The 24,523-nt window shown below is 33.6% G+C and overlaps 3 protein-coding genes across 3 annotated transcripts; 2 read left to right on the top strand and 1 right to left on the bottom strand.

Annotated features, from left to right (window-relative positions):
- Nucleotides 1-8,600: 8,600 nt before the first annotated feature.
- LOC143609798 (inactive receptor-like serine/threonine-protein kinase At2g40270) lies at nt 8,601-12,136 on the top strand. The gene is made up of 8 exons (XM_077084450.1): nt 8,601-9,392; nt 9,510-9,648; nt 9,728-9,799; nt 9,887-10,030; nt 10,128-10,603; nt 10,688-10,878; nt 10,957-11,089; nt 11,278-12,136. The coding sequence occupies exons 1-8, from the start codon at nt 9,287-9,289 to the stop codon at nt 11,838-11,840; spliced, it is 1,824 nt and encodes a 607-aa protein (XP_076940565.1). The 5' UTR covers nt 8,601-9,286; the 3' UTR covers nt 11,841-12,136.
- Nucleotides 12,137-18,298: 6,162 nt separating this feature from the next.
- On the top strand, nt 18,299-18,817 carry LOC143609814 (non-classical arabinogalactan protein 30-like). Its single transcript, XM_077084462.1, has one exon. The coding sequence runs from the start codon at nt 18,299-18,301 to the stop codon at nt 18,815-18,817; it is 519 nt and encodes a 172-aa protein (XP_076940577.1).
- Nucleotides 18,818-19,781: 964 nt separating this feature from the next.
- On the bottom strand, nt 19,782-22,315 carry LOC143609803 (large ribosomal subunit protein uL11c-like). The gene is made up of 4 exons (XM_077084452.1): nt 21,961-22,315; nt 20,950-21,122; nt 20,790-20,853; nt 19,782-20,140 (listed from the first exon to the last, which is right to left on the bottom strand). Exons 1-4 carry the CDS (start codon nt 22,193-22,195, stop codon nt 19,932-19,934), a joined length of 681 nt encoding a protein of 226 aa, XP_076940567.1. The 5' UTR covers nt 22,196-22,315; the 3' UTR covers nt 19,782-19,931.
- Between the last annotated feature and the right edge of the window lie 2,208 nt (nt 22,316-24,523).

The raw sequence follows: 24,523 nt of genomic DNA, 5'->3' as shown, positions 1-24,523 counted from the left end.
GAGATTATGATCAGATATAGGACACATTGTATACACACACACCTGAGTATTCTCTCTATCACAGCTCACACACTTAGAATTATTGTACCACTGATCATAATCTCCACACTTGTAACCACCTTTTTATTATCAATATACTTGACGATGATAGTTTTCACCGTCCGAGGGTTTTTTGTGCCAGAGACCACGATAATCACATATTCATCGACCAAAGGCTACCTTGTTGATCTTTGACTGAAAAGATTCGACCAACGATTACTTAGTTAATCCTTGACCGAGGAAGTTCGACCAGAGATTACCTTGATAAGTTTTGACCGAAGTAAGACTATCTTGGTTAAGGGCTTTTTCCCTCGTGATTAAATCACTGTGCTCACACAAATTACGATTACGCATCCAATAATATCGAAGTAGCACTATACCTCACATTTACGAATTTGGATACTGGATCCTTAGCATATTTTTATCCAAAACACTCTTCTTCTGGTTCTTCCTCATATTCTTCCTCGGGTTCCTCTTCTTCTTCAGGATCCTCTTCTTCGGATTCCTCCTCCTCTTATGATTCCTCTTCTTCCGGTTCATCCTCCTCCATGGGTTGTGTGGTTTCATCGTTTATTGAGATTCTCTGGAAAATCTCAGTAGGCATCATTACCCTCATCTTGGGTCTGCGAGATGGTCCTTCATTATTGGTTGGTTGGGAGTTGACTTCATTGAAAGTGGAGCTTCCGGCATGCCACTCTTGTTGTTCGGAGAGATACTTCATCCACTTGGAGGATGGTTGAGAGTTTGGTAGGTATCCGGCTGGATAGCATTGCGGTATCTCCGAGGGTTGGTAAATTGGTATTTCAGAAGGTTGATACATCGGTAGGGTTGGTGGATGATAGCTTGAATGTCTTAGTGGCTCAATTCCTTGGTTTGGTGGACTATCGGGAACATCTATTGGGTAGTGTCGACTTCCGGGGTAGTACACAGGTTTGGACAAATCGTGTTCAACGTCTTGGTTAAAGTAAGCTTCATAATATCCTTCGCTCATGTTATCCTCAGGGTAGGGTTCGGCAATCCCGGCCTCCTTTGCCCTGCGCATGAAGTTCTCGATGTGAGCTTTGAACGACATCTATTAATATGGGTGGTTTAGAGTGTGGAGTGAGAAAGAAAGGTTACCAGCCTATCTTATCTCTAAAACACATAAACAATTAATCTCTATACTTGGATCGAAGATTGGGTATTGTTTTATGATACCCAATTCGCTAAGATCGATGACTCTGATACCAACCTGTCACACCCCCTTCTAGGGCCTAGGAGCATGACCCATAAGTTGGTATCGTGATTGTAAATAAATCAGAGTTACGTTTAATTGCGGAAGACTTATAAACTTTAAGGATCGAAAATGTAATATTTACATATATCAAAAGTCGGGATTAAAACATCCAACGGTTAACAAAATATTTATGTGTTTATAATTTACAAACAACCATATGTTTAAGTTTACAAAAGAAAATCTGAGCCATCGGATTTATATAAGTAGCACTTCGATACTCCAAGCGCTAAACTTGTTCACCTGCAAAATGTAAGAAAATACGTCAGCAACAAATGCTGGTGAACATGCTGACGCAAAAATACTTTCTTTTACTTTATTACCCCTCGAGACTACGCCTGCCTCGGACCAACGTGGATTAGGAATAACAAAGTCAAATAACACATTATAAACTAGAGCCTCTACACTAGGTCACCTCAAAAACACCACAGCGTTCGACTTCATTAAGTACCCGTAAATATACACATACGGTCGTACTCCCTGCAGGAGAGCGTCCTACGACCAAGGGTGGTGCGATCATGCCCATACATCGCATAGTACCACCTATGTAAGGATCCAGACATATGTATACCACAGCCTGAGGGATAGGTTTATACCCATAGTTATAACAGTTTTAGGAACACATAGTTCCTTGTAAACAATTTCATATAACAAGTTGACTCTTTTGAAAACAAGTTTAAAAGTTTGGGGGCGTATTCACCTTGTCTCTTTAGGATCGGCTTCACTCACCGTCCAAGCGTCTTTCCCTTTCTTTATCTCGCACCTATAGTAGGAGTATAAATATTTGTTAGTCGGATACACGATCCGGCTTAAGACCTTTAGTCTTATATCTCAATCCTCGATTGAACCTTTAGTTCAATTCTTTATTTACTTGAAAACCTCTTATTTAAAAGTAAATTATAAACCTTTAGTTTATGTTAAAACCCGACGTTTCTTCTTCTCCAAGAAACGTAATATTTTATTATTTAAGAATACTCTTTATTCATTAAATAATATTTTCATAACAAAGAATATATACATATATACTTACACACATATATATGTTATCACATATTCAACATTCAATCTTTCAATCATTTCTTTGTTATGTTTTCTTTTCTTTTTTTTATCGAGGTATCGAGTATAACCTTGACTTAAGGCTTGAGCCTTGAATATTATATTCAATTATATTGAATTCGATATTACGCCTAACCTTAAGTGGCGTATAGAAATCCTAGGGACTTGAGCAGCACTCCGACGCCGCTTTACTTCTCGATCGTCAAACGATTACACCAAACTTTCATACTCGTCGACACGCTTATCGAGATTCATTGCCATAACAACAACACCTTCTAGGTATGGGGGTGGAGGGTAACACAAACCAAAGGAAACGTCGATACACAAACGAGATAATCGAGGAACGCTTATCGAGGAAATCGTGGCACATTTTAAGAGGATTTTTTTAGAGAGAGAGTGATAGTTCTAGAGAGAGGTTAGAGAGCAGGTTTTGGGATGTGGAAATGATCTGCCCTTAGCCGCTATTTATAGACGAAATTTGATGTCCCATCGCGGTACGCGATGGGCTTCTGGGCACCCATCGCGTACCGCGATGTAGCCCAGGTGAGTCACACCCTAGGTCTGCCACGTGTCGACACGTGGCAGACGTTGTGCCACGTGTTGACATGTGGCGGACGTTGCGCCACGTGTGGCCACGTGTTGGGACACGTGGAGACCGTTGTGCCACGTGTGGACACGTGGCGCACCACGTGTCTCGTTGTCAGACATCCCATCGCGGTACGCGATGGGAGTTTCATCTGACTCATCGCGTAGGGCGATGCGTCAGGAAAACTAATTTTTCATTTTTAACCCTCTAGTTTGGATTTTGGCAATTTTAGTCCCTAGACTTTGGAAAGTTGATACTTTGAACTCGAAATTTTCACGGTGTTACAAAGGTAACCTTTGGTCGATAGTATATGGTTATCTCGGTTTCCGGCACAAAAAACCCCCGGACGGTGAAAACTATCACCGTCGAGTTTATTAGTGAATAAAAAGTGATTACAAGTGTTTGTGGAGTATGTGATCGAGATTAAAACGAGAGCTAGTGTCTAGAGAGAGTATTTGCTTCTGCTCTAGTGTGTGTGTGTATAAGTACATGTGTTTATTCCTATCGATCATACTCAAATATATAAGGAAAAAGTAATTAACAAACTTAACAACTTCATCCTATAAATCCGCTAGTCTTCCATTCTTCACCAACGTGCTCTTTGACCACGTGCTAATAGCCACTCACTAGCGAATAAAGCGGTAGACCAGGTCTAGATACCGTTGTTGTTATTTAAACGTCAATCTTCTAGAGAGTTCGTCCATAATCAGCTATGTTGAATTAGGATCCTAGATCCATGTTCCAGCTACAGGATGTCCCGTGAGGATAATTGATGCAAATTCATCTTAAAGTTGATATACATGTCTAACACATCACCATACTAAACGCAATCATTAGTAAACAAACAATACCGAGGATCGTCGATCCTTTATATCCTGATGTATATTTCAAGGATAAACTATCCATAAGACAGTTAAGGATAAAGGATTCTCAGTATAAAAATCGTGGCCTAACAGGTGTATTATATATAGTAGAGATTGTGACAGGTTGATATTTTTAAGATTTTTTTTTAAACTTTGCAAAATAATGACCATGTTATGAAATATTATTTTAATCAGGTCACTTATAAAATATTTTATTTCAATTAGGTGACAAAAGTTTTCTTTGATGTTTCAACCCTAAATTTAACTTGAAAAGGCAGGAATCCATCCCATATGCATTTTACTTAAAAAAATTAATATTTTAACGTTGCAAAATATTCTATAAAAGTTGTGAGAAAAGTGTTAAAATTGTGAAAAATTGAAAAAGGTTTTAAAAAAATTGCAAAAAAGAAAAAAAAAGTTTGAAAAACTGCGAAATAAAAAAAACTTGTAAAACACTACTAAAATTTTTATAAAAATTAGGGAAAATACTTGGGTGATATTTAAATATTGAATATTGTAAATATTTAAAAAATACATAATTAACGGTCACCTTGGAAGTTATAGTGCTTAAACACGTGTCAAAAAGCAACAGGCCCCTCTTATGAATAGTATAAATTTGTGAGTAAACCGTAACTTAGGATTTAATATATATATATATATATATATATATAATACGATTTTATTAAACAGGTTAATTATATTAATACAAACTTTTATAACAATAAACTACTTATTAATGTAAAATAAGAAAACAAAAATTGTTAATGTTTTAAGATATTACGTAAACTTGATCTTTATATAGTTATAAACCGATAAATTTGTTTGACCATAAGAAGGTAATTTAATGTTTTTAAACACAAAATTCTCTTTAATTAACCCCCCCCCCCCCCCCTCCCTCACCCCCCCACACACACACAAACAACAGTGCGCAGATGTTACATAGACGTTTGTGTTAACCCACACACGTCTCTAGCATCCTTTTCTTACAAAAAAAGAATTTTTTTTCAATATAAACATTTAAAAAATGATATTATGTTTAACTATTTGTGTTGGAATCAAATATATATAACTCTTAACACGAGAAACTTATAAATGATTAAAGTAACTATGCTTACGAATGTCTAACAGATATGATTTAGAATTTATCACATAAACTTAGTGATATAATGTCCAAGACTTGTAGAGCGTTTACTTGATTGCAGTCTAAGCAAGTTTCACTTTTTCGGCTGCATACATATTTTTAGTTTCTTGATTTCTTACGTTCTTACCATGTGGATTCAAGTTTAAACATTAATTTTTAATTGTGTTCAACATACAATGTATTTAATAAATTGGCATGATTAAACGTATTAAATCATCAATTATGAGTTTAATTAAGCCTCGTCATGAGTAAACATGTGTATCTAATTTTAGATATATTTGTTATGTATAATCATTTATTTTATAATTTTTGACTCTTTGAGCATATGATCAACTACATTTTTATTAATAAATGTATTAAAAGTTCTCATTTTTATGTAATTTTATCTTTTAATTTGTTGTGTGGAATAATTAGGGATGTAATTTTTATTTACCGTAACCACTGAATTTGAAATTTACAGTTCTACCACTACACTTATTTAGTTATTTAGTTAAGTTATATAGCCTTTGTTTACGAAACAAAATCTGAGCGGTTAGAGACTTAGAAATATATCGTTAATAAATATAACAAATATTATCCATAGTTTTTAGATATATATAGTTATTATTAATACATAATTGTTAAACATGCGGTTGTGCCATTGTGATATTTTAAGTTGGTATTTAAGATGACTTGAAGATCATTTTCAGATGATAAGAATATCAACATACAATTTTTTAACCACAAACTATAATCTCGTTCATGCATCAAAGACTAATGGGAATGGTTCAGGCATGGGGTTGATATGGCTTGTTCAGGCATGGGGTTGATATAACTTATATAGTTATATCTACTAAATTTCAAAATTCAATGGAATCTGGTGACCCGATGTCTATTGTGTGGGTTCACCCTAATTCTATTCCAACGTTATTTTAAAAATGTTAATAGCGTTTACTTTTACGCCTTGTTTTTGAGTTTTTTAACCAAGGAAAGAAAGGAAAGGAGAGGGAATGATAAGAAAATGAATGAAAGGGAAAGAAATTTTTTTTAATTAGGTGTGCTCTTGAGTTTGAAGGAAATTAGAGGAAAGGAAAGGATAACTACGTTATCCTTTGTAATCAGCCCATTTTTTTAAGGATAATTTATTGGGAAAAAACATCAATTTAATCCCTCATAACTCATCCTACTCCTTTTCTTTTCATTCTAAAAAAACTCAAGAACGTCAATTTTTTAACTATCCTTAGTTTTCCTTTCATTTCCCCCCCTTAAAAAAACTCAAGAGCAGGACGTTAAAGTGTTATTAAATTTTTATTTGTCTTAGTTTTCCTTTTATTTTAATTTTTCTAATAATTTTGTTATATCTTGAGATAACTTTTATTTGGGTCTATGTGATTTGTTACCTTTAACAGTCGAGTCATTAAAGTTTCATATTTTAACAATTTCAATTCAAATGATTAACATAGTCATACTTCTCCATTAAACTCATCCAGATGAGGTGTGGTTTTGTCAGTTCATAATTCTTTTAATCTTTTTTTTATCCCCTTTCCCTTTCAACTTTATAAAAACTATAATAATTGTTAATTAATATTAATGTTATATATTGTTATTAGATAGTAAACGAATAATAACAATTGTTATATATTATGTTAATCTACCTATTCTAATAAAGTAAAATAATTAGAACACTTGTCATCTTTTGGTTAATTATCATAATTTTTTTTCCTTCAAAACTAGGATCTTAATTGACCCTAATATATGCAATCGATTAATAATTATTCACTTTTTTTACACTTTATTTATATTATATATATACATTTTATAACAATAAATATTAACATATTATTTCACTATATATTCCAAAATAATTGATGAAATTCAAAAATCAACAACAAACCATATCATTAACATATTGTACTATGTATACTGTAGATGATTGTAAAGAAAAATAAAACTCGAATATGCTTTCAATTTAAAAAGTAATTTTTTTAATTATTAAATTATAATATTTGCTTAAAAGTCAATTTATTTTTCTAAAAAAATCCATTTATTTATTATTATTGTTATTATTATTATTATTTATTATTATTATTGTAAATTGTCATATAAATTTATAAATTATGTTTTAAATGTAAGGATATATGTTAAATGTAAGGATAATATATACGAATCACTTTCAGACATAACAAAGTTTATCATATTTAAATTCTTAGTTTTTTTTTACAAGGATTGTTTCGGGTTTTTTGTGGACTTAAATTTGATTTTTATGGTTAAAAGTTGATAAATAGATTGTTTGGTACAAGTTAACTATATTTAGGTCAAAGTTTGTTATGGGTCAAAAAATGGAAAGGAGATGTATTTTTAAAAGTTTGAGAATCCAAATTGATTTATCGTCAAATTTGTTATGGGTTCAAAATTATGACTTGAAAATGTTATACAAATGAAAGTTATTTTTTATGTTGTCATTATAATAAAGTCGATAAGCCCTCTGAAACTTATCAAAAAAAAAAATTCATGGTATAGCTCAAAAAAACATAGTTCTTGAAGAACATCTGTTGTTACAATTTAATTTTATTTTTTCCTTTGATGAGTGATAAATTGATAAATATATCAATAAAGGTAACATTTCTTCTGTATTTAGATTGAGTGGTTAGAACTATTATCGTATGAGAAGTCTTATTTCCGAAATCGGTAACCAAAATTCTTTCAACTATACATATATGATATTGAGGATAAAATTTTAATAGAAATAAGCATTCTCGAGTGTATTTTTGCACGTTTAATTTTTTATTATGTTCGTTTAAAAATACATTTTCTGATATAAATAAAATTAATTTATGTACATATAGTATAGATACAAGCATTAATGTAATACATTTTTTCATATACGTTATGTAATTATTTGTTTTACTTGTAATCTTATAACATGAATTATCTCGTATGTGACACGGGCTCTAAAACTAGTATTGTAATAATTGTAAACAAATATAAATGAGCCTAGCCCAAGTTGATCTTGATCTTGAAAAACTACTCTTGCATCGTGCTCGAGTTTTAGAAATGAAGATATAAAATAACGTTAGTTTAACGTTGTGTTCCCGAGTCTCATTTAACGAGGGGAGGGGAAGGAAGAAGAATTATGATAGGAAAGAAAGGTAGGGGAAGGAAAATATGTGATTTTATTTCGTGTTCCCGAGTTTAATAAAAAGGAAAGGAAAGGAAAGGGAGGGAAATTAAACATTTTAGGTGTTCCCGAGTTAAGAGGAAAAGAAAATAAAGATACATTTTCCTATTATACCATTTAAGTAAACCATTACATGAAATTAGATATAAGGGTAATTTAGGAATTGATAAAAGTTATAATTACACATAAATATTTTCTCTCATAATCTCTCCAATTTGGGAGGATGATAATACGTTTAAATATTCTAGCATTTTTCCTCATTTCCCCTCCCTTCTCTTTCTTAAAAAATATCTGGAACATGAATATTTTATATTTTCTTCTATGTTTCTCCCCCACTTGTTAAATAAGACTCGGGAATACAATGTTAGTATGGAATGTTATGTTGTAATTTGAATTTTGAAAGATCAAAGCATTATTAAGGAATTAATAAATAGAATAATTTGAAATTAGGCTGAATTTGAAAACCAAAAAATGAAGACTAGTATATAGCAACGTGAAAAGGAAATATTCTTGCCCACATTATTATAAAAATATTCTGCTGGCCCTCAACTCTCACCTTCTCAGCAACTTCCCAATCTCCACCCGCCAAAGCACTCCACATTTACTCGTTTATTATTATTATTATTATTATTATGAATATTATTATTACGAAACATGCCCACATTTTCCACGACCCCACCCATGACATGACCCCGTCGTTAACTTCTACTCTACTCTTGGTCAATCACCACACACTCACAAATCCATAGATTCATCATACTTCATAATAATAATTATAATAACCACCGGAGCCTTTAATAATTATCGTGGTGTTATCAAGTTTTTTTTCCGGTATGCTATGTTTATTCAGTTGTTGTTTATAAGTCAAAAAATATAAATTTCAGTTTTGGTAGTAAGTAAAACGCGTTTTCGACTTTTATTTTATTTCTGTAAGTTGATTCGGTCCATATTAGTTCACGAACAACTGTAATATCATTTGATACCATTTTTTAATTTTAATATTCCTTTATCTTATAGTTCGATTCTGCTATTCCGAGGTTTGGTCTTTTTTTTTCTGAGATTGAATATTTCGTTTGCTCTACAGAGGTTCTGAGTTATACCGAGTCAACTCGTTGATTGGAGTAACAACAATATTGTTACTGGTTGAAAATTAAGGTTGTTTTGTATATACATGATGGAGGTTGTTAGATTAGACCAGCATCGACTGCTGGTTTTGACGTTGATCATATGTTTGTTGTATTCGGATTCGAGTTTCGGCTTCTCTCTCAATGATGAAGGTAACTTAAAGATGATTTTGATTAATAGAAATAAATTAGTTTGTATTTACTTTGTACTTTTAGTTATTTTATCTGTATATATAGTTTATCAATAATACACTATAACATTTATTGCAGGATTTAATTTGTTAAGATTTAGAGATAGAGTGGAGAATGATCCATTTGGTGTCTTGTCAAATTGGAAGGATGATATCGGAGTACCTAATCCATGTTCGTGGTTCGGTGTAGAATGCTCCAACGGGCACGTTGTATCTTTGTAAGTATTTCATTTAAGATTCAACTTTTTCACGGCGAACGAATGTTAATTATATTTTAAACTTTTTTAATATTCATAGGAACTTGAGAAATATGGGTCTTGGAGGAAGGCTTTCTTCAGAACTTGGGAATCTTGCTCACATTAAGTCTATGTATGAACAATGAAAAATATTCTTTCAATTGGAATATATTGTTTCGTGAATCGGCTAATCGAGTTTATGAAAAATTGATCTATGCAGAATTCTGCGGAACAACTCGTTCTATGGTATGATTCCTAAGAAGTTCAGAAAGTTGAAGAAGTTGAAGTTGTTGGATTTAGGGTACAATAAATTTGGTGCTGCAGTTACATCTGACCTTGAATATAGTCAATCCCCAAAGATTATGTAAGTTTTATAAAAGTCTTACCTTATTATTCATAATTCCAATAAGTTACAATCATTTAAGGCATATCTTAATATCAGTTTTATCTAACAAATGTAGATTACTAGACAACAACCCGCGTCTTGATGACATTTCTCCTGAAGTTCAACTTACCTTGTTACCTGAAGCAGAAATCAAGTCCCACCGAAAACTGCTACAAAATATTCCCGTACCGGCACCAGGATCACTGGCACCGTCATCATCACCAACACCATCACCGTCGCCAACACCGTCACCATCACCAACACCATCACCATCACCATCACCATCAACTCAACCCCTTGCCGTTCCAACTCCACGCTCGGCTCCTGCTCCGCCCACAAACACTAGGCCACCACCTTCCCTTAGTCCACCACCATCCAATGGCGATAATTCAAACTCAGATAATCGTCTTGGTTTAATTTTACCTGTTGCCATTGGTAGTTCTGCCTTGATTGGCCTTGCAGCATTAATATTATGGCGCTGCAATAAAGTCGCAACTGTAAGACCTTGGGCCACAGGACTAAGTGGACAATTACAAAAAGCATTTGTCACTGGTAAACATTTCTTAACAACATTTTAAATATAAGTATAGTTTCAGAATTCAGACTAGACTTATTGAAACATTAACATAATTTCAGGGGTTCCAAAGCTAAAAAGATCAGAACTCGAGGCAGCTTGTGAAGACTTCAGCAATGTAATCGGTTCAACATCATTCGGGACTGTATATAAAGGGACATTATCAAGCGGTGTTGAAATAGCGGTTGCTTCTGTGGCTGCACCTTCAGCTAAAGATTGGTCAAAGCATTTTGAGAGCCTTTTCAGAAAGAAGGTATGCTTTATTTTATTTTTTTGGAAAAAATTTTAGTTTCGTGTTTGCTTAATCGTTTTCATCTTGATATTATCTCAGATTGACATGTTATCGAAAGTGAACCACAAGAACTTTGTCAACCTTCTTGGATTTTGCGAGGAAGATGAGCCTTTTACGAGAATGATAGCGTTTGAATACGCACCTAATGGAACACTCTTTGAACATTTACATAGTGAGTGTCTTCTTTCTTTTAATCCTTTTATATAATCAATTTGAATTAATAATAGTAATAAACAAGCGTACCCAGTATAATCTCACTCATAGCAGAGCTACTGCAGACTCCAAAACCCATTTTTTATATATCAAATATGAGTATCTTCTTTTTTATGAAACTTATGCAACAAGTTATAAATTTTGCAGTACAAGAATCAGAGCATTTGGATTGGGGAATGAGGATGAGAATTGCAATGGGAATGGCATACTGTCTAGACCACATGCACCAACTAACTCCACCCATATCCCACCAAAACCTAAACTCATCATCCGTTAACTTAACCGAAGACTACGCAGCCAAAATATCCGATCTTGGCCTATGCAACGACTCCTCCACCACACCCACCGAACAAACCCCTGAAAACAACGTTTACAGTTTCGCTATCATCTTATTCGAGATGATAACCGGCCGAATCCCTTATGCAGGAAGTGATGCAGTTGATGACTGGGTACTAGACTTCTTAAAAGGCGAAAAGCCCCTGATAGAAATGGTGGACCCCACTTTGGATTCATTCGACGCGGATCAACTTGAAGCAATCGACAATGTGATAAGATCATGTGTTTGTTCTGACCCGACCAGACGGCCCAAAATGAGAGATGTAACTTCTAGACTAAAAGAGATAACAAGAATAGCACAAGACGGAGCTATACCGAAAATATCACCTCTTTGGTGGGCCGAGCTTGAAATATTATCAACCGAAGCAACATAATCGACGTGTGTAAGTGTTTACTCGTCGTCTTTTCTGTCTTATAAACTAATCCGAGTGAGAGAACATATATATGCTACATACATACGTATATATAATTTATATATGGTAGATGTAAATAGATAGAAAAAGAAGATGAGAGTTGTTTGATTATGGTGGTAAGTGGATGTGTGGTGAGTTTAGGAGTGAAGAAGAATCCTGCAACTCCTAATAACTTCATTCTTTCTGTACTGTCACTTCCCTTTTTGTATCATTGTCTTCAATGATTGTTTCTTATGACTCTGCCTTCATTGTTCTGCATGTTTCATTACTTTCAACAAATTGTAGTTTTGTGTTCAAGTTTTGAAGCATGAATAATAAAAACTGAATATTTTCTGTGAGAAAATTGATATCATCATCATCATCGTACTCAGTATATCCCACCAATAGCAAAGCTATGGTAGGGTCTGAGGAGGGTAAGATGTAGACAGCCTTACCTCTACCCCATAGGGATAGAGAGGCTGCTTCCGGTGAGACCCACAGCTCGATAGTAGTTTTGCATCAAGCCTTGGACATAAAGCACATAGCACTCAATCATCGGGATACCGGCTGATTGGTGCATGTACCCTCGTCTTTCGGCTATCAACGCCACCACATGATGCCTGATTAACCTTCCGCCACTTTTAACGTTATTTTCACGAGATTAGTAAAATAACGTCAAAATTAGTGCAATTTCACTTTTGCCCACCCGAGGGTTTACACATATATACATAATATGCGCGCAACTCAAGCAGGGCGTCTGTGAGAAAATTGATATCTTATTGAATATTAGCCAAATTTTGGAGAGAAAAAATGGAAATGAATGTCTAGAAATTATATTGACTAAATAAACGTGTAAATTAATAAAAAATTTAAGGTTACATGTTTTTACAATGAAATAATAATAGTTTTTAAAATTTGGGAAAACCGGCTAAATTCAAATATGAGGCTCCAGATGATGAAATTTGGGTCCACGTTATCTAGTTGAGTCAGATTTTTTTGTCCATTATTTATAGGTCCCGTAACTTAATATGCAGCTCAAGTTATGTCTTTTTTTAAGTAGGGTTATTTTCTAGCTTATTTACCTATGTCCACTGGGTCCAAGTATTAGTTCATTAGCTATTGGATAAGTTACATGTCGGTTTTTGTGTTTTAGACCTAAAGTTACCAATAACCTATGTCTAGTTAGTCCAAATATTAATTTGTTAGCTATTGGATAAGTTTCGTATCGGTTTTGTGTTTTACAACTAAATTTATCAATGTCTAGTTGATCTGATTATTAGTTTGATAGCTAGTTTTTGTGTGTTTTACAGCTAAGTTTACTTATGTTTAGTCGATCCAAATATTAGTATGTTAGCTCTTGGATAAGCTTCGTGTTGATTTTTGTTTTTCTGTAGCTAAATGAATAGTATTACAAAAGATTTTTAGCCTAAGAAAATAAAAATCTTTGATGAAGGTGACCTTAAACTAGTAGGTAGAATCTAGGTGCGGTGGCTTAATTTTTCTTCTTGTTTTTAAAAGTGTGGACTGGCAGACGGCAGCCAGCCAGCCTGTGGATTAATTGGTTTGGTGGTCCAATTTTGGTTGCCACGTAAAATCCAGATGAAAGCATCAAAAGTTGGAAATTTTGGGTTAGAAAAAGTCTAATGTTCATGTATGTTACGTATGTGTGATGTCCACAAGAAAAAAAAAATTATTGTTATTTTATTATAGTTGTCCTTAGTCCTTACTAATTTATCATTGAAAAAGTCTTAGCGACGTCATTTTATTTTTTTATTAGAGTTAAGTGTCATTTTAGTATCTGTGGTTTGGTCAACTACGCAACTTTAGTACTTATTCTTTATTTTGTGCAAATGACTGCCTCAGTTTCAAAAAACTTGCATTTTTAGTACTTTTTTTCTAACCCCGTCTATTTTTCCGTTAAGGCTGGGATAATTTGGTAACTTCGTTATTTTTTTGTTTTTTTCTTTTCTTTTAAACACTTATATCTTATAAACCCTAAATCGACAAATCATAACATCAAAATCCAAATCCTAAATCCTCAAACCCTTTCTCCATATCATTAAATTTTTACTATATTTGGGGATTTAGAATTTGGATTTTGATGTTATGATTTGTGGATTTAGGGTTTACAAGATATAAATGTTTAAAAGAAAATAAAAAAAAAACAAAGAAAATAACGAAGTTACCAAACTATCCCTAACTTAACGGAAAAAATAGACGGGGTTAGAAAAAAAGTATTAAAAATGCAAGTTTTTTGAAACTGAAGTAGACAATTGCACAAAATAAAGAATAGGTACTAAAGTTGCTTAGTTGACCAAACCACAGGTACTAAAATGGCACTTAACTCTTTTTATTATTTATGTAATGAGGATGTAGACATAATTTATTTTGTTAATTAATTTCAAAAGTAAATGAACATATCAATATGTGTAGTCAACCAACTAACCATACTAATTAAGTTTAACAAGTTATACTTGGTGAGTTGATGATAGAGAAATAATCACGGAGACTAAATCTAAACGTGCAAGTCTTAAAGCCATTGTGTTCACAAACTTGATAGCATACACAAGTCTAATCAAATCATGCCTTGCAATTTTTTAAATGTTTATACAATAAAGTCTTAACTAATATATATTTTCTAATAAAAGTCTTCATCTTGAGCGTAGAGACAACCTTCGAACAACATTGAATAACACTTTACAGTCTATCTAAGAGAAAAACTTAGAACTTTTGGTCTAGAATAATAATCATCTTAAAAATATGTATACAATAAAACTCGAACTTCTAGCCTCTTGCTTTAGCCAATTTTTTTCAATCATTTTTATTAGAATGACTGTGATATGTTTTGATAACATTTAAGGGTTTTAACTTTTAAGTGGTGTTTGTTTGTGAATCAAAGTGTGCTTTCTTGTTTGGTTAAAACCAAATAAGTCACTAGGGACTGTCTGTTTGTATAAAATCGGTTTTGAGCTCAAAGAGGATTGGATCAGTTTTAACCGGTTTCAAAGGAGGAGTTCTCTCTCAAACAGATTAAAGAGTGTATTGGATAAATCGAGATCGAACCCGTTTCTCCCAAGCCGATTTCTAGGTCAATCGGTTTCCATTAAGAACGGGTTTTGGATCTCAAACCGGTTTCAATATTGCACTTCTAATCTTGAGTCTCTTGCCCCAACTGGCCATTTTCAATTTTTTTTTTTTAATAATTAAACTTTTATAAAACAATCTCATATGGGCTGGGCTGTTCTGTTTCGGGCTATAAACTAAATAACTAATGTTGGCTTTTCAGCCCCCATTTATAAACAGGATAAAATTAACCCGGGTCTTCTCGTTTGCTAGTTTTGAATGCCAATTGTAGGTGTGTCATTCACTATTAGATGACAAAAGTTTGAATTTTAATGCTTACTTGAATATGGTAATTCATTTCATTGGTTTCTAAAAATATTACTACGTCTAGGTCGAATTTGGAGATCGAATTATTTTCCAAACGAGAAGATATTAATGATTATAAATGACTTGTCACGAATGATAGTTTAATTTTGACAAAAACATTTGTATAATGAGTAATCATACAACTATGCACACCTAGTCTCTAGGGGATGATTAATCATCAATTACTCGCTAAACGTTGGGCTGCCAATGCGATTTCAATTAATTAGCCCTAAAAAAGTAATCAGTCAAACGGTCAAATTTATGTCACATTGGTCAAAGTTCATGAAGTATTTGAAAAAAATATACTAATAAATCCAATCTGATTAATAAGTTTGAAACATTATATACAAAATTTTGAAACATTATATAAAAGTTTGAAAATTTACATATAAAATATCAATCTGATTAATCCTGATTAATTGTTTGTGGGTATCTTACCGCTGACTGCACATATCAAGCTTTACAATTGCTCATATTACCACTTAAAAGGTTTTGAGCTAAGTCATTCTTTTTTTCTATTCGATTTTAACTAAAGCACCAAATTTATAAATGTTTGTTTGAGTTAATAATGTGCATATCCATAAAGTTTGAAAGAATTTTGAATCAACTCCGATTTAAAAAATATAGGAAATTAGTTTGATCCTCCCGTGTTACGAAAGTTTATTTAAGTTTTGTTTTTAATCGTTTTGTTATTTTATCATGATTTATTTTATATTTAACGTGGTTTTTTTTAATTTAATACATATATGATAGTTTGTTATTATATTTTTTTAACGTTTGTTTTTTTTCATTTAGGATATGTAGGTTTTTAGATTTTTAACAAACAAACATAAACGAACACGAGCATGTTGATTTTTTTAAATGAACAAACATGAACACAAATATTTGTCTAATGAAAAATGGGACGTTGATGTAGTTGACGTTGGTGGGTAGTATCGGAAGTTAACCGGCGATGGACATGATAGACCAACAACGGAGAACATGTAAAGGAGATAAATTAAATTAGTGTTTGATAATGAAAGTGTTTACTAATAAATGAGCTCTTATAACCCACTTGAGGGCTATTAGGGTTTGGTAAAACCCATAACCCGTAGAAATTATTCTTTGATGATTAAGGGGTTATTTCACAAATAAGTGAAATGTTATAACCCGTTTAAGGGTTATCCGGGTTTGGTGAGTTCCATGACCCGTAAAAATTATTGTTTTATTATTAAAGAGTTTCACAAATAAATGCGATGTTTCAACTCATTTAATGACTATCCGGGTTTGGTGCCCCCATACCCGTGAATTTGGATCAAACGCATGGGAAACCTCTATTTTGAAATCAAGCAATCTGTTGTCTCTAGAGAATGAGGGGAACAACCTGAAAACGACACCTATGATTTCATGATAGGCAATTATAGATATATAGTTAAGATATGTAATAATTATTTAAATCAAATCAGATTAAAAAAATACAGAAATATGAATCAACTATCTAAACCAAATACAAATATATGCATTTATGTAGGTTTGATCCGATGATGTATTGATGTCCCCCACTAACATACACTAACTGAATGTCCGCACAATGCAGCGGGGTATGTATGCAAATATGACATCGAACGCATAACCGTGTTATCGTTTCAGTAAGTGTGTGGCTTCGCAATAGTGCACGTGTAACCCGACAATAGTATGCTCGTAATGCGGCATTGGAAGCTCAACCGGTGTTAGTAAGCACGTCACACAACGACTGTACGCGCGCAATCAAGTGTCGGTGCACACGTAAGGCTACATTGAACGAGTCTTGACCCGCCACCCGTTCCGCCTGACACTGTTATAACCCGAAATCCGTTCTAAGTTGACCCCTTTCGACCCGAACCCGTCCTGACCCAGACCAAATTAACCTTTTTTTTGTATCGACCCATTCTAACCTTTTAGAACCATGACCCGAACGACCGAACCCGCCCGACCCGTTTGCCGATTCTTAATGGTAATCACGTAACACATTAAGTTTTAAAATAAAAAAGTATAGCAATACCATAGTCAAAATAAAGAGAATAAAATACTCGTTTTTATAGTATAATTGTTTTTAAATAATATTAACGTATGGAAAATAATAAACATTTAAACGTCGTGGGGGTAGTTGGTTTAAAAATAAAGGGCATATTTATAACTATTATATAATTCAACAAAATGTGATTAAACTTAAAGGACCAAACTTGTAATTATAATTGAATTAATTAAAATCAGTACATAATTTTTGTTAAAAGACAAAATTGTCTAAGGACAAAATTACCCCTAAAATGTCTTAATCATATGCATTATGTTTTGTATCTAAGGCAACAAGTTTAGTACCTCTTAAAAATTAAGAGGTCCCTCACTCATGCTTTATATACGGTATAGATTTTAGTGAGTAGCCACTAATTGATCAAAGGAAATAACATGGTTAATCAATGGTAGCCGGTTTTCTTACTTGTGTTATCCTCCCGAAATATACGGTGTAAATCAACTTTTAGATACAAAAGTACATATAAATATTGTGTTTTTTCACTGATACAACGTGAAAACGGTACCTATATAGTCAGCCCCTGCCGATGGTTGATCAAATTAACCAAGCAATCTTTTACAGTAACCGAACTAACCAAAACATGTACTCCGTATAGCACAATTCATCCAGTTATGAAAATCTAAAAACCAAAACATCGGTATAAATTAAATTTCAACCATAATCGAACCCACCCGTACTCGCAAAATACTAAAAATATAATCTAGGGGAATAGATGGAATGTATTAGTAGATTAAACCAAAACAAATTTAAAGTGATGCCTTTCACGTAGTCTTGATTCTTTAAGAAAACATTATAATTTTGATTCAAATTCAATTTAAAAATTTTACATAAGTCGCAACCACGTTCATATAACTAAATTTCCTTTGTATATTATACTTTTCATCAATCATTAATCTCAGGAAACTATATATATTGCAACATTCCTCAATCATCTTCACCCCACAAACAACAATCAACAAAAATGGCAAACAAACATTTAACCATCATCATCACCATCCTCTTCCTATCGGCATTCGCCACCGCCCACGAGGCACCCGCCAAGCAAGACAAAACCGCCACGGTGGTGGTGGAAGGAAAGGTGTACTGCCAGAGTTGTAAATACTTCGGGTCATGGTCTCTAACTGATGCTGAGCCAATCCCGGCTGCCAAAGTTAGTGTTGTTTGCAAAAACCACAAGAAACGAGTGAGCTATTATAACGCATTTGAGACCGATAAAGATGGTTACTTTTATGCAGAACTCAAAGATTTCAAGATGACCCATTATTTATTGGACCATCCTCTACATTCTTGCCATGTGAAACTAGTGTCATCTCCTCTTGAATCATGCAATCTTTTGTCAAATGTTAACAATGGCATTAATGGCTCTCCTTTAAGGTATGAGAACAAGGTGGTGCGTGGAAAGAATTATGAAGCCATTGTGTATGGATCCGGACCGTTGGCTTTTCGCCCTACTAATTGTGGTCCGGAAACCACTCACTAAGCTTGATATTGTTGTTAACTGTTTGATTTTTGACTTAAAAAGTATTTTTGTATCCGGGTTGATCTTGTTATAATATATTTAATGTATTAATGCAGTTCTTGATGAAATGAAAGAGAACTTTTATCATAAAAGACAATTGACAAACATGAAATGGAAGCTATTTAGTGATGTTGAATTGGAATTAGATCATTAGCTTTAAAACTAGTTGTTTTCAAGAGATGGAGTTTGCATGTGTTTCTACCGCTTGAAATACCAAAATAACATATGTAACTAGATGTAACTGAACTGAAATAACTAAACCCAACCCTAAAGCACCGGCTTGGTTTTATGTTTCCTCAAAAGTCAAAATTTTCGTTGGTTTTGCATGTGAACATCCCTGAAAAAACTGAACCAAACTTGCAACAAATGACGCGACTAAAAGCATTCCCAGCAGCATCTCTATCTCCATCTTTATAATTACACTAAAACACACTACATTTCTTCCTCTTTCTCAATTAAATAATACTTTTATACTTTTATCATTACTTTTTTTCTCTCATTCACTCACAACCACTTTCAAAAAACATTAAAAAATTATAAATGGTGAACAGTGTTTCTCCAAATTTACTCACCAACAAAAGTTGCTCTATATCCTTTACTTACAACCACTTACAACTACTCTATATAATATAGAGAACCCACTCATAAAAAATATAGAGGATTTGCTGAGAATGCTCTAAAAAATTATAGGCCCAAACGTGTAATATACATCAAATCATTAATTAAAAAAATTAGGCCCAAATTCATTATTTGGGGAATTTTCAGCCCAAAATATTTAAGCCCAAATGACAAAACCAAACCAAACTCATCGTGAAAACCAAAAACCAAACTAAAAGCTTCAGCAACACACCTTTGCCATGAACTCTGTGACATCGAAGCGAACTTCGTTAATACTAAAATGCGAGGGATACAAAACATGCAAGTCTTTTGGTAGTGTATTTTACAAGACAAACATCTCTATATTCATACCAAACTGTGAAACTAGTAGAAACAAAACAATAAGAAACACAATACATTTGCATTCCAGATATTGCTACATTACTTAAACACGAATCAAGGTGTTAAAAGAAGAAAATTAGAGTAGTTGTTTAACTTTGCGTTCAAGAACCGGAGGATCAATATCAATGCCCATATTAGCAGCAGTTCCTGCTATGATTCTCATTGCCGATTCAATGGTTGTGCAGTTCAAATCTGGTAACTTTTCTGCTGCAATCACACGTAGCTGCTCGATTGTAATTTTCCCCACCTTTTCCCTTTGTGGGTCCTTAGAACCTTTATCCGCCCCTGGAAAAACAATATAGTATGCAACATATAAATAACAAAATACTTGCTTGTGAAGAACAGTGCAAGATGAACAGGTCTTGTAACGTGTCAAAATGGGTCACATTTAGAGCGTGTCAAAATGTTTTACAATAATAATCCAAATCTTTGAATATAGTGTTATAATTGGGTGACTTCAAACTTATTAATCCGTTTAAGAGTTTAAAAAAGCTCATAAGTTATTTATATCTCAACAGGTTTGTAAAAATCGGTAATAGTGGGCTAGTGGCCGATTGGTCGACAAGTATTTATAGATGAGTAACCGAGTCGATCTAAGCTAATCGAACACAATAATAGGTGGTCAGTCAAAGCCGGTCCAAACCGTAGTAATTTCAGTCAAAATTAATCAAAATCTGTTAAAAAGTGGTCAAATTTCGGTCAAGATTGGTAAAAATCTTTGAAGTGTTTGAACTTTGAAAAAATATATATAACATTTTGAACATTTTTGAAAAATTACATATAAAATTCCAATCTGATTAATCCCTATTAATCGCTAGTCGGTGCCCAATTATTCATCAAAACTAGCAAAATCAAGACAAGCTATAGAAACTATCTGATCTTTGTAGAATTATACTAAGATACCAAATCAAACCCTAATTTGAAATCATAGTACCTGCAGCTTTAAGAAGCAGAACTGAAGCAGGAGGCGTCTTCAACACGAATGTAAAGCTTTTATCCTGTAAATTTAATCAATCACACAACGCTAGTAAACAAATAAAATTCAAAAATGAAACCCTCATTACAAAGCAGGGATGAAGGAGATTAAAACTGACATCATAGACAGTGATTTCCACGGGAATAATATAACCAGCTTTATCAGCAGTCCTAGCATTGTAATCCTTACAAAACGCCATAATGTTAACTCCCTTGGAACCCAACGCTGGACCCACAGGTGGCGCCGGTGTAGCCTTCCCGGCTTCCAACGCCAACTTAATCATTCCAGTCACTGTACAAACACACACATCACGTTAACATTCATATTCGTCCATTAAACTCTTATTGGACAAGCGAAACTTCTTGTTCGTGTTTATTTGTTAGTGAAAATGAGTTTGTTCATGAATAGTTCACGAACACAAATGAAGCGACACACATGAACACAAACAAAGTTTTATTTCATTTGGCTAACCGAGAAATGGTCCGTTTGGTCCAACTACCAAGTTTGTGTTTTATTTACTGTAATAACGTAGCCACATAATAGTCATATATATATTTTTTTATAACTAATAATTTTGCAACTTTTCTTAAACCTATATGATAAGATTTGAAAAGTCAATAAAAATATTAAAAACCTTTAATGAACGTACATAAACAAACAAGCATTAACAAATATAGACTCACATATTATCAAACGTTGACGAACGCAGATAAACAAACATAGCATATAGCATGTGTCCGTGCTAGTTCATTTAGTTAATCGAACAAAATTCCTTGTTGATATTTGTACATTTAATAAACAAACTTCCAGGCGTGGCGTAGCCAGAATCTATTTCACACAGGTTCAGAAAATTTCAAGGGACGGACGACCGATTGTTTATCACTTAGATTTGGGTTTTCTACAGGTTTGATGTTGAAATTTCTACGGGTGCGATGTCAAGATACACTAATATATAACACTAAAACAAAAATTTGTACGGGCTTGGCCGAACCCGTATCCCTAAAGCTGCCTATGTTCATGCCGAACAGTTCACATTCATTTACAGCCCTGAATACCCGCATTAGGTCAAAACTGGTGTAACAAACTCTGGTGTAAAGAAGATGTTAACTGTTAATTAATAAATTAATACCTTTTTTAGCTTTGCCTCCGGGTTTAGGTGGGGCCATGGCTCGGATGGTGAGAGGTTTGAGAATAGCGGGACATGATTTCTTCTTGTGATTGGAACGGAATTGAAGAGAAAGGTTTGAATTGGAGGATAATGGTATTGACGATAGGAAGGAAGATGAGAGATTTAGTGACTGGTTTTGCTTATTGGAAGAAGAAATTGGGTGAAATGTGGATAATAAACAACAACAAGAAGCCATTTTTTTCTTCTGAATTTGGGAGAAGAAGAAGAAGATCGTGATGGGATTAGACGCACCTTATCTAACTGGATGTTGGTACGGACCGAAGATTAGTATTGGCCCAACTTCATACAAGCCCGTTACTTTCGGGTTTTGTGACCCGACTCTCTCGGTAGGCGGGCCTGTCACTTTTATCCATAACTCGAAACCCGAGCCGAGAAACTGTTAATTCGAATATGAAAGTACTCGTATCCATGGAACCTGAACCCGAATTTACGCTACCTAAATTCAATTAGTGTTACTGGCTACTCATTTCTGGTTTTGGGTCAAGTCGAAAAAACTGTTTTGTGCTTTCTACCCTAATAGTGTGTGTTTGTTTGTGTAGTATACTACATTACAAGTTCATTTGACTATTCGATTGGCATTTCATCGATTTCAAGTTCTATGGTTATTGTATTTATAAGTTCTGATTGCTTATTTATTCTACTATTTCTATGAATTTTACACTTTTAAAGTTTCTCTCCAACAACAATTCTACTAGTTTTTGTTCTAGCAATTTCAAGTTCGTTCGATTCTATAGATTTTGTGTGATCCGTTTTTGTGATGGGATTAGATGCACCTTATCTGGCTGGAGGTTGGCATGGCCCAGCTTCATACAAGTCCGCAAGGAGCCCGAATTTAAGGTTATGTTTGTGTCATGTGGTCCAACTCGCAGGCTTTCTTAGTTGTAGATGTGAAAAAAAAACCCGAACCCAGAACCGGACCTGAAATAAAAATCCGGAATCCGTTTTTATAATGCCCGGGTTTTTAATAGCCGAACCCGTACCCGACCCTACCCGTAGGGTACGGATAGGGTATGCATGTTGGCACTAAAACCCGAACCCGATTTGTACCCACTAATACCCGAAAACCTGAACCGGTTCCATACTCGGAACCGGGTTTTTCCAATACCCTAAACCGGGTATTTCAAATACCCGATGTATACCCGAAAAATACCTTAAAAATACCCGAAAAATACCCATAAAAAGTGCAAATTTTTAAAAATCCAATATATAACCGAAAATACCCGGAAAAAAACTAAAAAAACCCGTAAATAGGGTTTTTTCCAATACCCGGTTATGTACCCGATCCGAACCCGATGCATAAGGTATGGTTTTTTGAGACAATACCCGACCCGAACCCGACCCGATTATTACCAATACCCGATCATACCCGAACCCGGTTCTATACCAGGTAACCCGATTTATACACCTCTACTTAGTTGCATGCTTGTTTCAAAATAAAATTGTTTTGAAAAAATGCATTTTTTGTTTATTTTCAAGAAAAACCTACAAACTCCCACATGGCAGAAGATGAAATTTTATGTCGAATTTTCTTCAAACATATGTAACATGTTTTATTTCACACACCGTCCACATTAAATGAATAAAAATTTAAGTGAGATGTGTCACTATAATCTTTTTTTCTTGTATTTATGATTTATGATATGATACAATACATGTTAACTATTATTTATAAAAATCATAGAGCTCATGTATAGTTTGCTACAATAATACTTTTATGTAACATGCTACAAGAATCATGGAGCTCATACATGAATATTCTATTTTTAACTCTTTTTTTTATTACAACTTTTGTTTTATAAAAGGTTTTTTTATGAGCACTTGATGGTTAAATAAAGATGAATACAGTACACAAAAATATTGATTTATAGTGATTCAGGATAAATCCTATGTTCATTTTTTAACAGTCCATCAAGAGTTATTATTTCATACTCTTCTTTCTAGACCGGTTGATAACATTGTGTACAGACTTCTCTCATAGATGATATATATCATCACTAGATACATGTGTGTGATGAAAACACTCAACACAATAAACACAATTGGATTAGAGGCAATTGAATGAACAACATTTCTACAAATCCAAAACAATGTCAATCTTGCATAGCAAAAAAACCCCAAGCATATATAATTTTCATTGGATGCAGCAGAAAATGTGAACTTGCTTTTATTACGGTGCACTAGACAACAAAAAACGAAGCCAAAGCTTTAAGTCATCAAAGAAAAGAAAACTAGGAACCATTCATAAATTGAGAGTTTTTTTTTAACAAAAAAATCTCATACAACTCTAATTTAAGAAAAAAAAGCTACGTGTATCCGTGTAAAAAACTAACATATTAATCACATTGATCACATTTTTCTTCGTTATCGTATTTAAGGTTATGCACTTTTTTTTCTCTTAATAATAGTTACCACGTGATGGTGTTAACAACTAGAGTTTGTATGTATATTTGCTTATTAGTTTTGGTGTCAAACAGTGAAAGCGACTCCCTATCTAACCGTTCTA

Source organism: Bidens hawaiensis, unplaced genomic scaffold (assembly GCF_021521415.1).
Source record: "Bidens hawaiensis isolate Kalapana, Puna unplaced genomic scaffold, B.hawaiensis_p1.1 tig00016075_1, whole genome shotgun sequence".
NCBI lineage: Eukaryota > Viridiplantae > Streptophyta > Magnoliopsida > Asterales > Asteraceae > Bidens > Bidens hawaiensis.
The sequence above is the reverse complement of the archived record's forward strand: the minus strand, read 5'-3'. Positions and strand labels throughout refer to the sequence as shown.